The sequence below is a fragment of the Vicugna pacos genome, chromosome 25 (assembly GCF_048564905.1).
Source record: "Vicugna pacos chromosome 25, VicPac4, whole genome shotgun sequence".
NCBI classification, from domain to species: Eukaryota; Metazoa; Chordata; class Mammalia; order Artiodactyla; family Camelidae; genus Vicugna; species Vicugna pacos.
In genome coordinates, this window is record NC_133011.1 from 22,630,930 (window position 1) to 22,646,991 (window position 16,062).

The following is a 16,062-nucleotide window of genomic DNA, read 5'->3' on the forward strand; positions in this document are numbered from 1 at the left end:
GGCTGCTTGAGAGCAGAGTCTGTAACTCCTCTAACTTTTCATTTCTACCCGCTAGCGCTGCATTCACATGGCCCAGACACCATGGATGCCAAATGACTGAATATGTCTGCCCCTGGTCATAGGGTCTTAAATCTGTTCTCCTTTCCCTTTATTCGTTCTGTTTATCCTTCAGTATGAGACAGAGAAACTGGGGACTGTGGGGAGAAAAAAAAAACAGGGAGAGCTCTTCTAGCTCCATTTTATGCATGATGAGACTTGACATGACAGCTAACCCACTGTCAGCGTTCGAAGTGATCTGTAATTTGGGAAGCCTATTTCTCAAGAAGAAATGACTTCGCTGAATGGAGAGTCGAGCTGCTCAGATAAGAAAGGAGTCTTTCTCGCTCTGCGACGCTTGGCTGGATCTAGAGCCCTTGATCTCAATACACCATTTATGATGGGGCTCTAGAAGGCAATTTCCAACGCAGGATGTTCTGAAGATGCCACCACAGCAGGGGAAACTCAAGGGACAACGTCTGGAGGGTGAGCAGGAGTAGCTTCCTAGAAGGCACTCACTTACCTAAATTAGCATAGTAGTACGGGAAATCTCCCAGGTAAGATGAATACTGCGGTAGGACGAACAATCCTCCAGGATGTTTGTTCCATATTAAACTGTTACGTGATATGTGCTTGAATATTCTGTCCTGAATAATCTAGAAAATGAAAACACAATGCATGGCGAGGATGAGACCCTGAGCATATTTGAGAAGAAACAGATTCAATCCAACTCAACCCAAATCTGAGGGATGCTGGCACTCAACGTAGGGTGACCACCCCTCCCCTCCCACCCCATTCTCCACTGATAAAATGTCTGGGACACAAAGAAAGTGCCAGAGCAATGGAAAGAGTGAGAGTGAGAGAGAGAGAGGAGAGATGAATTATGGCTAACCAAATTGCCTAATTAGACTTCAGTTTCCCCATGAAGTCCATCTCGTCTTTCTACAATAATAAGCCCATGCTCATTTCAAAGTAGAGTGTGTGGAAGACTTTCCTTGACGACTGAGCGTCTAGCAGCTCTTCCAGATCCACCTCAGGAAGATGTGCTCCCAGTGCACAGAGATGTGCATGTGGAGACTGCGCTGGGAGCAGACTGAGGGCATGGAACATTCTAGATGCAGGTTTTGAGCTGTTCCTTTACTTCAGGAGGCAGATTTATTTGCCTGACATATTTCAGTGTCCTTTCAAATTCAACTGTAGGACTTTGGGGTACTAGTTAGTTGAAGTTTTTTTTTTCTTTCATCTCAAAAAGCAGTGAGTTAACAATTGCTCTAAACATCCTACATAATAGGACAAGAACCGTGGCATAGGAAGACTAATAATAGCCACGCTAGTTCATTAGTTTCTTTGGACTTTAAGACCTTGCAGATCATTAAATTCTACATTTAGAGTCAAACACTCTCCCGTCCTAAATCATTTGTCAGATGAATGTGATTAGTCCACTTTACAGATTTCTCTCTGTTACTTTCAAACTCTCATAATTATACCATCCACTCATTAAGGTATGATTCTGCAAACAATTAACTTGATACAGAATTTCATGTTTTCAGCAATTATTTTTTGTATTTAAAAAAAAGAGAAAAGCCTGGCATATGTCTCGAGAGATTTAAGACCAAAATCATCATTTTCCAGGTCCCCATTTAATGCAATGTGACTTTAAGGATGGACCATTTTAAATGGAGTTTTATCATTTGCTAAGGTTATTAACACCCTCATCTCATCCCACATGGTGGCTAGACAAGTAATAAAATGAATTACACTTATCTTTGCAAACCTTATCATGCTTATATTTCTTAATGAGAGAGAAGAAAGGAAGCAGGGAGGAAATTTAGAAGAACTCAAATATCTTAGTTCAATGATATCTGCATTTTCTCTTTTCCCTAGATCGAAATTGCTCGTTTTGAATGGCCTGGCAGAGGTTTCTAATTCGGGGAAGATTTTAGGAACCTAGATAAAATGTTAATGTTTGCTCTTTGTGGTACAACGGAGATGTGTTAAAATGCTGTTGTCTAGGCATTTGTTAGAAGAAAACTGTCATGGTTGTGAAGGGTTTTAGCAATTTCACTTTGTACATCATTTTCCCCAGTTTTTAATTATTTGTACCTTCCAATTCTACTGTCTACTTACTCTCCTTTATAGTTTCTCATTTTTTTTGCTTTCCAAACTTACGTCCCTTCTGGCATGTGGTCACGTAAATACGACTGAATATCAAGATACAGACACACTGACATTCGACAGCATCATAAGTCCGACTTCCATACAAACGACATGGAACTCAGAGGCATCACACGCTGGGTCATCACTCACTTCGGGTCTCTGTGTGGTGTGTCTCAGTGTCACAGACTCTTTCTGGCTCAGCGTCACAACACTGTTATCTTTATCTTTTTGAATTCAGGGATATGGTCAGTTTATAGTGTTCTTCTGAAATGCCAAATAGCATTGTATACTCTCTTCCAGTGGATCTTGACAGAACGGTATCAGCAAAGGTGTAAGAGCAACAGCAAACGTTGAATTCAACCTGGGTCGAGCCATTTGCCACCTTTGTGTCTCACTATCCTCATGTGTAATAAGCAATGAAGATATCAGATTAATTGTAACAACCTCTCAGAATCTGCTAGGAATAGCTGTCTAAGTCTTTATACATGACACTGGATTTTTTTTTTTTGCCTTAAAACAAAAAATCTCATTCCTTTGTTCACTTTATAGGTACGGATTTTCCCATTTTTATACATCTATAATATCACAGATATTCTATATTACAGATATTTTTCCATATTATTAACAGTATTCATGTTTTACTTATCCTAAGTGACCAACTATGGTGTAACTGTTTCCAAGCAAAGTAATGAACATCTTTATAGTTAAAACTTCCCACATTTAGGACTGATGCTTTAGGACTCTGTCAAGCGGCACAGACACTTTCAAGGCTGTTCCTGTGTACTGCCCAAATGTCTTTCTGAAACACTGATGTCCACTTGCCTTATCAACAGTTTGAAAGGAGGTGGATCTTATTTCACCAAACAGAAAGGTCATTTTGTCCCTCTCCTAATGTCCACTTCTCCCTCCTGCTACACTGGACAGCTCCCAGGATCCTCCCTGGCACTGGGTGCTCACCCCTGATCATTGTGAAAGAAGACATCACACTTAAAGGTCGGGGACTACTGAGAAAATCAGCACACACATAACCAACACACACACACACACGGACACACACACAATTTTTCCTAATCGCCCCAATGGCACCCTCAATACGGAAAATATTTCTTACTAATGGGAATTCAAAGGGAAGAACGGCAGGCTCCTTATTTTTCATGTTTATGTGCCATCTGTTTTTAAAATAATGGACTATTGGTTATAGGCTACAGTCACTCTGTGTGACCCTGACTTGGCCTTTTGACCAGTGCAATGTTACCCAATACACGCAGTGCCGCCATGTGCCACCTCGCTCCAAACCAAAGCAACCTTCTACTTCCGTTCTCTCACTGACTTTCAACGTTCACTTACGAAAACACCAGCGACACTGTGGTTTGAACGTGTACAGTTAGATGACTGAGAAGAGAGCTGGAGAAGAGCTTATAAAACTCCACTAAAAATGTGCTTCCCAAGCTACCACGAGCTGTTTTCAAACGTTATTACAATTCTGTGTCCTTTTCTTTTGCTCAGCCTGATTCTGAACGAGCTCCTAGGGTTCAGTACTTAGTGCCAGGTGTTACTGGCGTGAAATACTCTCACAGATAAGGGAACCCACGAAGGAACCCTGCCATTGCAGCACTCTATCACTGTCCTTACCAGCACTTCTCAACTCGAACAAAAAAATAAGCTCCAAAAAGCCCACCAGCTCTTCTTTAATAACTCCTTAATTCCGAGACACAGAATCAGGAGATTTCAATCAGACTGGAAATACTAGCCAGATCCCCAGCAGGACAGAGCGCAGCACGAGCGAATGTACGAGCTACCTGGCCCGGGCACTGGGCAGAGGGGTGAGGCGCCCTACTTTCAGCTGTGTCTGAGCACCACCTGCAGCTCCAAAGCTCATAATCTCCGAAGAGCAAGTAATTCCCTTCCTGTGACCCAGAACACAGCACGAAAGGAGGAGCCTGAGTGCAGAACATTCCAAAAGCAAGGGATCCTCAAACCTGTGCTGTCTAAGGGGGACTGAAGGAACCTCAGACCGTGGGCCCTCAGGAGGGACTGCAAGGACTTAAATGTCTAAGTTCTAAGCCAAGTAGGAATCTTTGATTTGTGACAGTTACATCGTTCGTATGAACATACTGGCTGTTTATTTGTGTCTGTGGATGGCATTTCCTGCTTTTTTCTCTGCTTTTCTGTTTACATTGGATCCTGGGGTAATCTGAGCTCTGAATTAGAAAGGGAAAACGGATGGTACCTCACGCAATTCAGTTCAGAGGTCAAATTATTACAATCCAATTTTGGAACCATACAAGGAGATTTTGACAGTTGCTATAAATTTGAATGAAGTGTATGGTTTGGAGTGTTTTAAAAACAACTGTGTCTCTAAAGAACTGCATGGCTTAAATCCAAGGAGAAGAAGGCCTTTCCAGGCACAGAGATGAAAACAGCCTAAGATCCCATTCTGATGAATCTAACACATCTGACTGTTATTATAGGCTAACTGAGCACTGCAACTTAATAGGCAAGAGACCAGAGCTATGCAATAAACCATACTCAGAAGAAATGTAATTAATGAGATACCATCTTTCATCTGGGGAATTAGCAAAGTTTGTGTATGTGTGTGTTTTAATTGTGATCCTAAAGACTGACAAGGGTGCAGCAAGACAGGGTCTCCCCTAGACAGCCTGTGAGAACCCAGATTGATACAACCACCTTTTTGAAGAGTAATTTGACAATATGTGTCACGAGCCTTAGTCATGCCAAGACTCTCTCAAATCCCATTTCGAGGACTCCATTCTAAAGAAATAGCGACAGTCTAAGGTACATGCAGAAAGTCTTTGCTTGGATAAAGGCATCTCTATCTCTATCTATAAAAATTAAATAATTAGAAACAACATTAACAGTTAACAAGAACAGATTGGTTAAATAAATACAGGTTCACCAAGGAACGATAAATGAAAACACGTGAGTGGTCTGGATGTTTTCCCAAAGATTCATAAAAGTGACATGTGAAACCACAGAAGAAAGAATAACTTAAAAACTGTACTGGAACAACTACACAACGATTTGTCAAAAAAAAAAAAGGTTAGATTTTCTTTTCAACATAGATAATATATAAAAGTAAATTGGATTGAATAGGTAAATATAGAAAATTAACCACGAGAGTACTAAAAAAAGTGTGTGAATGTGTGCATATGCTGTGTGTATAAATAAAACGATGGGTCAAAAAGTCCTTTCTAAACAGTAGCAAATCGAAAAGCTACTTTTCCATACAGATAAAAAAAAAAAGCTGTCTAATTCTAAACAAAATTGAAAGGGATACCATAAATTCAGGGGAAGTATTTGCAACAAAAGAATCAAAGGGTTAATGTTTTTAACATAATAAGCTCTTAAAAATTAATGAGAAAAGTAAGACAACTTTGTGGCCGTTTTTCTTTCTTCCTCTGTAAGCTATCTGAGCAAAAAATATATGAAAAATATTCATTCTTACTAAGGTCTTAAGAACTAGAAATTGAGAAAATAATTACCATTTTTAAGGATATAATGTTCAATATGGTGAAAGTGAAAAAAACAAAAATAATTAAAACAGATCCACTCATATAAGTTGGAAAGAATCCAACTTGATTCAATTCTATTGCAGGAAAATTGGCAATTCATGTGACAAATCTTAACCTTTGGCATATTCTTGGAACCAAGACTTTGAATTCAAGGAATTTATCCTAAGGAAGAAAACTTGAACCTGCACAACAATTTGGTGCTGAGGTTCTTTGCTTTGACGATGTGTATTAACAATGGAAAAACCAGAAACAATGGCCTCAAATTGCGGATTAACTGATGGAATCAAGTGATATCATGAATGGAATATTATATAGTCATTAAAAATAATTGTAGAAAAACCTAATGAGATAATATTAATATAATATTAAGCAGAAGAAACAAGTTATATGCCAAGTAAGGAAAGATTCCTTTTTATATTAAAAATGACAACATATTTATACATTTGCAGAGGAAAAAATATGTTTATATGTCAATGGTGATTTGTATGGATAGATTATTTTATTTCTGTGCTATAAGTATTTTCTATTATTTTATAAAATGAACAGGCACTTCTTTGATAAAAAGCACTCATTCCAAAAAGAAAAAAAAAATGACATTCAACTTTCCTTAAAAAGGGCCTAGGAAGGGTCTTAGATGGAGGAAGGGATCAAAGAAAAGGGTAGAAGTTATTACAGATTCAAATCTGCTGCCTGGAATAGAAGTGAACACAGCTTTCATTGAGGAGAGTGCTTCCGGAGGAATAAGGGAAGCCTGCCTGTAATAAGGAAGCCTTTGGAAGACATTCTACCCTGTCCCATTTCATGGGTGGGCCTGGGTCCTAACAGCCCTTTCAACTTAGTTCCAGGATGAAAACAACGCATGCTGTTCAAGACGCATCACTCTGAGAACAGGAGCCCCGGCGAGGCCAGGGGTAGGGCAATGCGCCAGCGTGCCCAGCACTGCCTCCGACACCCAGGAGGGCAAGAAAACAGTGGTGTGGACAAGACAGGAAGAACTTCCTGGACGTTCTCAGACTCCTCGTGGTGTATTATTCCCCATTACATTCGCTTTTGGCACAGCGATCACTTTTCCAAAGAAAATACTTCAAAAGTGAGGCCACAAATGACCCCCGTCTGCTGTGGTGACAATGCAGCATCACCCCGATGCTGTGCTTCACCTGAGGACCTCTGCTCCCCTTCCTGTCAGCCCTTCATCCGTGAGTGTGCAGAGTGCTCGATCTTTTCTTAGCTCTTTGTGCTACGCTGGTGTCGCCTCAGGCCACGGCTATCTGCTCTACTTCCAAGGGTTTTAATCATCATGCTTCCCTTCCCTTTTTGCCTCCTGTCTTAAAAAAAAGGAACTTGAAGATGGGCACCCATCTGCCTAGAAGATTTTCTGATTTCCTAAAGTTCAACACTTTCTGTCCCAGGCGGGTGTAATCCTGATTTCCTTAACGCATCCCTGCCACACTGATGCTAGCTGGGTGGTGTGTGTCTTGAGGATTAATTTTGCTGTACCTGAATGCCGCTGGACTGTGGTACCTGGTAAACTATCCGTATTTTTAGAATGGGAGAAGATTTTCCTCTACTTAGTCACTCTCTGGTCCCTAAATGGGCTCCAGAAATATGCCTTCAAAGGACGCCTCTGAGTGTAAATGACAGGACGACAGTCATTAGCTACCCATCCCTGAAATGGTGTCCGACAGTCGATCTCTGTGTCAAGGAGGTAATTTCTCCTACGTCAGCTTTCCTCTGTGGAGTTTGTCAAGAAAGGAGGTATTGGCTTGGGCAGGGCAGGGTGGGTAAAAAGAGAAACCCAAGTACAGAAAGTTCGGTTTTGCCCCATTTGACCAATGACACATCACTAACAGCAAAAGAGAAGGCTGAGAGAAACGTATAAAGGACCATTATTCAAGGCGGAGAGCCAAGTGTTCTCACTTACCTCTAGTGTAGTTAATACAATCTTCTCAACTGAAGAAAAATAAGCCTCCCACAAGAATTGTGTCTGCTGTCTAAGTGCTAGGATTTTATCCTGATGAATAGACCTGATTGTAGAAGGAATCTGTAACACAAGGTGAACACACATAATAACGATACCTGGAAAACAATGAGACGCCATTCGATCAAAATAACCCATGTGGCCGAGGCTTTCATTCTTCAGAGCACGCAGCTTTTAGCACACAGACCTACCATAAATCACCAGCCTCTGCACCGAAACGCCCCTCAGAGGTGTCAGCTACAAACAGCACTTACTGGGACTCGGCTTTAATGACCTTTAATGCGTGGAGTTAGAGCACGCACCTGAGATTTGGTAGCGGCTCATCAGTTGCTTACAGTGTTTCTACAGTAGCCTTTGCTGTTTTCTGGTCTCCGAGTCCCACAGATCCTGGATCCTGCCCACAGACAGCCCAGTTACACAAGCCTAGGGGCAAGGCTGAAAGACATCGTCCCCCCAAGTATTTCTAAGACATGCCACGCCAGGGACCACAAATGACTGACAAAAGGGCTCTTCAGGGACTGTCTCTGAGTCCCTCCCTTTAACACGCAGCTGGGGTTGGCCATTTCTGTGTGCTCGTATCTCCTTCCGCTCCCTGAGAGCTTCACTGCTTCCCACATTTCTCTTTTCGGCTCCAGCCTTACCCCAAACTAACACGACCTGTCATACACATTGAGCCATCACTGCTCCCTGACACCACAGGCTGCACAATTTTAAGGGATGTCCTATCCTCTGCTGTCCATCCTGCTACACATTTTCAAGCTAGGAGAGTGGCTCTGTTGTACAAGCTTACCTCAGAGTTACCGCGGGTTCTGCTGCAGAGTGCCACAGCAAAGCGAGTATCTCAATAAAATGAGTCACATGCACTTTTGGGTGTTCCTAGTGTAATAAAAGTCAGGTTTACACTATAGTGTATTACGTGTGCAGTAGCAAAATGGCTAAAAATGCAATTTAAAACATTTTGATTAAAAATACTTTATTACTGACAGGCATATGCAGAATAGATAAACAAGATTATACTATATAGCACAGGGAAATATATACAAGATTTTGTGGTAGCTCACAGCGAAAAAAATGTGACAATGAATATAGGTATGTTCATGTATAACTGAAAAATTGTGCTCTACACTGGAATTTGATACAACATTGTAAAATGACTATAACTCAAAAAATGTTAAAAAAATACTTTATTACTAAAAAAGATGCTACCCATCATGTGACAACACAGGGTTGCCACAAACCTTCAATTTTTTTTTTAAAGCAGCATCACACTGTGCAATAAAGCACAGTACCTGAGGGACGCCTGTAGTAGGTGTTCAGTAAATACAAGTGGAGCTGAACATGGCCATCTGCAGCCACCACGGGGACATCATTATTTTTGCTGGCAGTATTGCTCAATGGTCAAGTGCAGGGACACAGGAGTTAGACCAAGGTGGGATGCTTGGCTCTGCTGTTTACTAGCTGTGCTTCCTTGGACAAGTTACTCCATCTCTCAAAGATTCCATTTACTCACTTATAAAATGGGGATATAGTACTAACATCATAAGGGTGTAATGAAGGTCATATAAGTGCTTTGCACAGTGCCTAGCACAAGGGAAGCTTAATGAACAAAGCAGCTACCACTATTACTATTATTATTGACTTAAGGATAAATGATATTCAAAGTTGGACCAATTGCTTAACGTCAGCCTGTGAACTTGCTTGGGTCTGGAGCTTTGAAATGTACTTTCTGGGTTTCTGGCGAGCTTCCTTGGCTTGCTCCCTCTCTTCACCTACAGCCCAAGGTCTATTACATTTAGACCTTGGGAGCCTATACTCTTAGGGGAGATTCCTTGTGATTAGCAACCGCCCTTTTCTTTCTGCACGCTTGCTCGGACAGACATGGGGGTCTGGGCCAAAGCAGGAATACTCTGTTAGCTGCTTTCATGAGAAAGTTACCCATGGCATTGTGACTCAGACTACATCTGTATTTCCAGGGGAGGGGAAGGAGGTAATAGTGCATTTTTTGATTCAAGACTAACTCTTATGAGAAGCAACAGAACTCCTTTGTCATACGCACATGAGGACAAGCTCGCTTGCCCTAGCAATGTCCAAAAGCAGATACTGAATCTGTCGCCCCAAAGTATCTATCTGGATTCCCAACACTGAAGCAGCATGGAGGCCAACAGGTGAAGGAGGAAGACTGGCAGGCAAACATTAGCCTGAAGTCAGAGCTCAAGGTCAAGTGGAAGTAAAACATGCTTGGAGAAGGCAGAGAAACCATTTGGATCATGGATCCCTCCTAAGTCAAAGAACATTTATTTTTATTTACTGAGAAAATTTCCTAGATTGCCAAAGGAAGAGTAGAAAAAAATGATCCTCCTCAGTTGTCATAATCCTACCCTCTTCTGAACATCGGGGTATTTTCTAAGAGTCATACGGGTTGACTTTGATGATTTATCATGGTCACGAGAAACCAGTCCATTAGAAAAATGTCAAATACTATCATCACTGTGTGGTCTCCAGAAAACTGAGTAGCTGCAGTTAGGAAGGGAGGAAGGGAACATCGCAGATTAGCCTATCAGGACATTCTCCTCTCTGATATAAGCCACATTTTGATGGTACTACACCATGCGAAGCACACCCTTTCTGTCTGCATACTATACAAAGGTCTGACAGCGCTCTGTAAAGTGCTCTGGAAGGTAATTCCAATTGATTGAAAAGACAGAGTTCCAAGTTTTAATGACATTTGGCTATTGGTTATTAATCTGCTTGTCCTGAGAGACAGGTATGGGCAAGTGATAAATTAATTTCAATTTGGCCAGATTGTTTGAAGTTGCAGAATGCAGTGAAGTCTTAATAAAAGGTCATGTTTGGTCACAAAACTAATGGAATCTACCAAAATAGATATAGGAAAGCAACAGTAAGCTCTTTTGGTGACATGACAAGAACATATGCAAATAAAAACATCCGAGACGTTCTAAAACAGGAAATGAAAAATGGTAACGTAACAAAAAACATTTCCCAGAGCAGACATGCAGGCTGGGTGCCAGTTCTTTAAAACCACTATCAACGACAGTGCAGTCACCGTTCAATATGGAGGCAGCTGTGCCAAGACAGACTGCATGTGAGGGAGGAACATGCCAGCAAGCTTGTGTGGGTGCGGAATGAAAGACGACAGCCCCAGCGTCAGGCCAAAAAGTCGCTTCAGAAGGTGAAATGCTGAAACTGGACAGCCACCAGTCAGTATCCTGGAGTACTCTCCATCTCAAAGACAAACTTCCAACTTACATCAAACTCAGGGGAGCACTGGTACACAAACGGAGAAATTATGGCTGGTTATTTTTTTTTTATTCTGTATCCTTCCTATATTTCCTTTAATGAGCATGCATTATCTTTTTAAAAAATCATAAGAGGAAGGAAAAAGGCAACATGGAAAACAACCACATCTATCCTTTCGTCTGGCCTTTCATGCGTGGATGTGTTCGGCACACACCATCTTGCACGGGGAGGACTGTGCTACAGCAGGGCTCCTCTCTTGCACCTGAGGTCCCAGGAGCCTTGGAGCTCACAGACCTGAGTACCAGACACAAGGCCTGTCTTGGGAGCCGAGTTCAGCCTGGCTTGCCTAATTCATAGCCCTCTTGGTGACGCATATTTTGCCTGTCACTTGAGGGAGGGTACTGAGTTATTTCACCAGCCAGCTAGCAGACTGGCAGCAGCCCAGAAGAAGAACCAATGATAGAAACTTAATTTTCTGGACAGCAAAGAAAGCAAGGACATTTTAAAAATATCATTCTACAAACATCTGTGGTCATTCAAGATAAAGTACATGATGCCACAAAAGAAAAGCATTAAAATATTCCATTGTTTTAGAGAAAAGAGCACAGCAATTTACGTTGAACCTGAAACATTATTGGAAAGGGGCTTTAGAAATCCTCAGTGACCAACGATTCCTACCCTCGGATTTCTCTGTGAGCATCAGATCCCCCTTCCCAGGCAGCTCTTGAGAAGTTCAAACTTTTATGACGCACCCTTGTAGAAGATTAGTTGAGGTATATGCGTGGATTTATTTCTGGGCTCTCTATTCTGTTCTGCTGGTCTATATATCTGTCTTCATGCCAGCACCATACTGTTTTGATGACTGTAATTTTGTAACATATTTTGAAATTAGGAACTATGATGCCTTGGCTTTGTTCTTCTTTCTCAAGATTGACTTGGCTATTTGGGGTCTTTTGTGGCACCATATGAAATTTAGGATTGTTTTTCTACTTCTGTAAAGAAAAGATGCCACTGGGGATTTTGCTGGGAATTGCCTTGAATCTGTAGGTCACTTTGGGTAACAGATGTTCTAATGATATTAAGTCCCAATTTTACAGTACAGGACAACATGGATGAACCTTGAGGACACTATACTGAATGCAATAAACCAGTCACAGAAGGACAAATACTTCCCAAGTCCACTTACAGAGGTATCTAAAACAGTCAAATTCATAGAATTAAAGAGCAGAATGGTGGTTACCACGGGCTGGGGGATGGGAAGTGAAGCGTTAATCATCGGGCATAAAGTTTCAGTTAAGCAAGATGAATAAGCTTTAGAGAACTGCTGGCACCTATACTCGACCAGAACGAGAACTCTTCAAAATCTGTTCAGAGAATAGATTTCATATTATGTATTCTTATGACAGTAACATCAAATGGAAAAAAAAAATTGAAATGGCCAAAAATACGTTCAAAAACCCCACACATTTTCACGAGAGGCTGCTTTTTAAAATACGCATCTTAAACAGTCACTCAGGTGCCCAGGCTAGATCATCTGAGCAAACATTAATGAAAAAAATCAGCCCTAGAGACCTCTTTTTCTGAAAATTAATCTGAAGGCAAATATGGAAACAGGGGAAAGGAACACAAAGTGCAGGCTGGCATCATTTTGAAACATTCTGGATATTGAAGGGGGCAGATACATATCTCTTCTCAGCATCAAAGTTCACGTCCTCCACCTGCAACTCCTCCCTTTCCAAATATATTCCCTGGACCTGGGCAGGGTGTGTGTCGGGAAGTGGACGGTGTCAAGTTAAATGACTTCATATTCACCACGACACAGGCAATTTTCTCCTGATAAAATTTCTTTCATAGAGCTGACCTTTTGGCTCATCTTCTTTGAAAGTTTGGACGGGGGCAGCAATAATCCACTGATCTGCTGAAGGCCACAGCCCCTTCCTTACCTGTAATAACAATCTCTCATCGCCTATGACGGCAGCTTGGTTCCAATTAATCACTTCAGAGAATGGCAACTCCCATCCATTGCTGAGCATCACAGGGACACAGGCAGCCTGGGCACAAAAGGGGACTTCGTGAGTGTGAGTAAAGCGGCAGCAGGAGCTGTTTCAACCAGGGGTGAAATTGGTACAAATTCAATTACTGGCACATCTTAGGTGGCGTGAATCCTGGACCACTTAGGTCAGAAGAAAAGTGGGCTTTTCTGAGTTATCAAGATACATGAAGGCTGTATGTATCCAGCAGAGGTTTTGCTATCTGCGTCTTGCCCTAGAACGCTAAATCCCCATTTCTATTCCAGTACACGGTTTGGCTGACCTTATTTCCGTAGAGATGACTGGTCTTGTTGAAGAAGTTTTATTGATGTCACAAAATCATTCACGGACAAAATCCTAGCATAAAACCAACTTTGAACATACACAGTCTTGACAATGTAACTGCCACCGTCCACTTGGAAAGTGGTTCACCCCTACGTCGTGGGCAATACAGAGCAGAACGGGGCTCGGCACTCCTGATAAGGCGTTTTGCAGACTTAACCCTGCTAGGATGCTCACCCTTCCCTTGTGTGCAAACATCTGAACCAGAACTTTTAGGGTGGAGGGACTCCAAGCACTGCTGTGCCAATTTACTACCCGCATGGTGACCAAAGAGCCAAGAAACACCAGGCTAATGACACAATTCTGCTTGCAAATCACTCGTAACCCAAATCAGAGAACAATTTGCTCTGTGCCACATCCCAAGAAGCTAGGTGACGGTACGCTTTGCAAAATGCACCGAGAGAGCCAGGAAGGACTTTGAAGAGAAGGCAGCTCTCCGGTCGGGGGACATGACAGAATGATGCATGTTAGGGAGCACCCACAGATTCAGGCCGGGGGCAGAGCACAGAGGAGGAAAGGAGAGCAGCAAGGGGTCCAGGAGTGCTGGAGGAGAGAGGTTGAGGACAGGCTTTCTCATGAACAAGGAAGGCAGGATGCAACTTCCAGGCAGGAAATGGAGGCAACTGTCTCAGCAGTGAAGGCGCATCTGCAGAGTCAAGGTGAACAGCAGAGCGTCCGGCCGCTCGGGACCTCTGAACTGCAGAGCCTCCGAACAGCTGGGCTGAGTGAGTGCCGCCACCTTGCTGGGCATCACACTCAGAATTTAGGGGACCGGGGTGACGACTAAGACGGGGACAGAACAGGCAGTTGTGCTTTCAGGAAATAGCACCATCAGCCACTTTCATTGCTCTTGAGACTGGCTTCCAGGAGGAGGGCTGAGTCTGCGAGGAGCCCAGCTCGGCTGCCTGGCGGGTGATCAGATGTGCCCTCTGTTTGCAAACACGTCTCTGAAGAATCCCTCCCTTCTCCTGGTGAAACCACTGAAATCTCCTCAGGTCAGAAGGCAGGGAGTAAATCATCCCCCCGGCCCTCCAACCCCAGATCATAAAAAATACTGCAGGTTTTCTTGGGAGAACAGATTTCAGGTGTTCAAGATAAACCACGGGTTCTGTTTCGATCCCAGGAAAAACGTTAAGGGTAAACCCACCCCGTCTGACGTCAGTCCTCAGCCCTGTTCTGGGGAGTTCTCTGGGGTCTCTTACCTGCAGAGCCTCCAGGAACCGGAAGGAGCCAAGCCTGCGACCGCGAGGAACCAGACAGAAAGTGGCATTGTGCAGCATCTCCCGATAATCATACCTAGAAGGAGAGGAGGAGTCAGTAGCAGACAAAGAGCCAGTAGGAATGGGGCGGGGGAATGCATGAACCCCTAGGGGTGCGCACCTGCTTGAAATCACCCAGAGCAACAGGAGAGCACAGGCGAGCCTCACCTCTCCGTGGGGGGAGGTGGGGAGGGTTGTGGCACGAGCGAGGACAAATGTGAGCCTTCACGATGGACAAAGCAAATTAGGGTCGTTTGCAAACAGTACGTACAAGACAAATCTGATGGTCCCAGTAACACTGTGGCTTGCCCAGCCATTGCTTCCCAAATCAGATGTTTGAGTCTTGATGAAACAGACTGCCCCATAAGCTAAACCATCATCCCTGCTAGCTGCTCTTTTCCAATGACACGGCATTTGGACAACGAAGCCTGTCCTTGTTTTCCACCCAACAAAACCACGGTATTAAAACCCACTCAGGAGACCACCATTACACATGCAAAACGTTCATTTTCTCCTCTATGTTTAACCGAGAACATTCAGTTACCGCAGACAGAGACCCCAGTGCAAGAATGGTTGATGTGACTTATGGGGGAAAGAGTGGGTGAGACAGAAGGAGCAGGCCTAAGAAATGGGGAAAGAGGAAGAACTAGAGAAGAAAACTTAGCAGGGGGTGCAGGAAATAGGCTGCAGAAGAGATGTTTGTTTCTTTTACTCAAATACCATTTAGCGTTACCACACTGTTTTGCACTTAAAAAAATGCAAAACAGAACATGCAGGTCACCTCTTCACGCAGGTGAAGTGAAGGAAAGGGGACAAGCATTCCACTGTGTTTAGGGCTTTCACTCTAAAAACGACTTCCCCAAACGCATTCCTAGGCACACAGTTGCAAGTTCACTGGGAGTGTCAGAAAACCTGGGGGAACTGGAGGCGGCTCACGGCCTGCGGAGGCCCAGGTTCTCAGTCGGGATGAAGTCACTCTCCGTTTTCAAGAGCTTCCGCTGCTCGGCAGACAGGTGTGACTTTGACAGTAGCATATGTCGCCAGCATTTTCTGACTCTAATAGTCTAATTTAATCATAGCCTGAAGGCATTGGATTCTTCCCTCCTCTTTTTGGGATACTGATATATACGTTTATATTTTTAAAGTCCACATCTATTTTTATATTCTCATACAAACTAGGCATATGGGAGTAAGCCAATTTTCAATTATAAACCCGTCATTAAGAAGAGACATCATGCAAAGGACCATTTGCTTAAACAAGCGTGTACAACTAATTTGCACAAGAAAAGGTCACCGTGAATGGATTAAGATTATCTCCATTGAGAGTAAAATTTAAAAAAAAACCGTTGCTGCATTAATTAAACTGCAAAATAGACTTCAAAGTGGAAAAGACTTTTAAGAGGGCTCAAATTCAGCAAAATAAAAAAATATATTAAATTATGATGGTAATGGCTTCTCTTTTCCTCACC

The 16,062-nt window shown here is 42.8% G+C and overlaps 1 protein-coding gene across 1 annotated transcript in view; it reads right to left on the bottom strand.

Annotated features, from left to right (window-relative positions):
• EXT1 (exostosin glycosyltransferase 1) overlaps positions 1 to 16,062 on the bottom strand; it is a 258,956-nt gene that overhangs the window by 18,209 nt on the left and 224,685 nt on the right. The window contains exons 2-5 of the mRNA XM_031691269.2: positions 14,537 to 14,630; positions 12,906 to 13,013; positions 7,648 to 7,767; positions 560 to 692 (exon numbers count right to left, since the gene is read on the bottom strand). Coding sequence (XP_031547129.1) covers positions 560 to 692; positions 7,648 to 7,767; positions 12,906 to 13,013; positions 14,537 to 14,630 — 455 coding nt within the window. The remainder of the gene's footprint in view (positions 1 to 559; positions 693 to 7,647; positions 7,768 to 12,905; positions 13,014 to 14,536; positions 14,631 to 16,062) is intronic.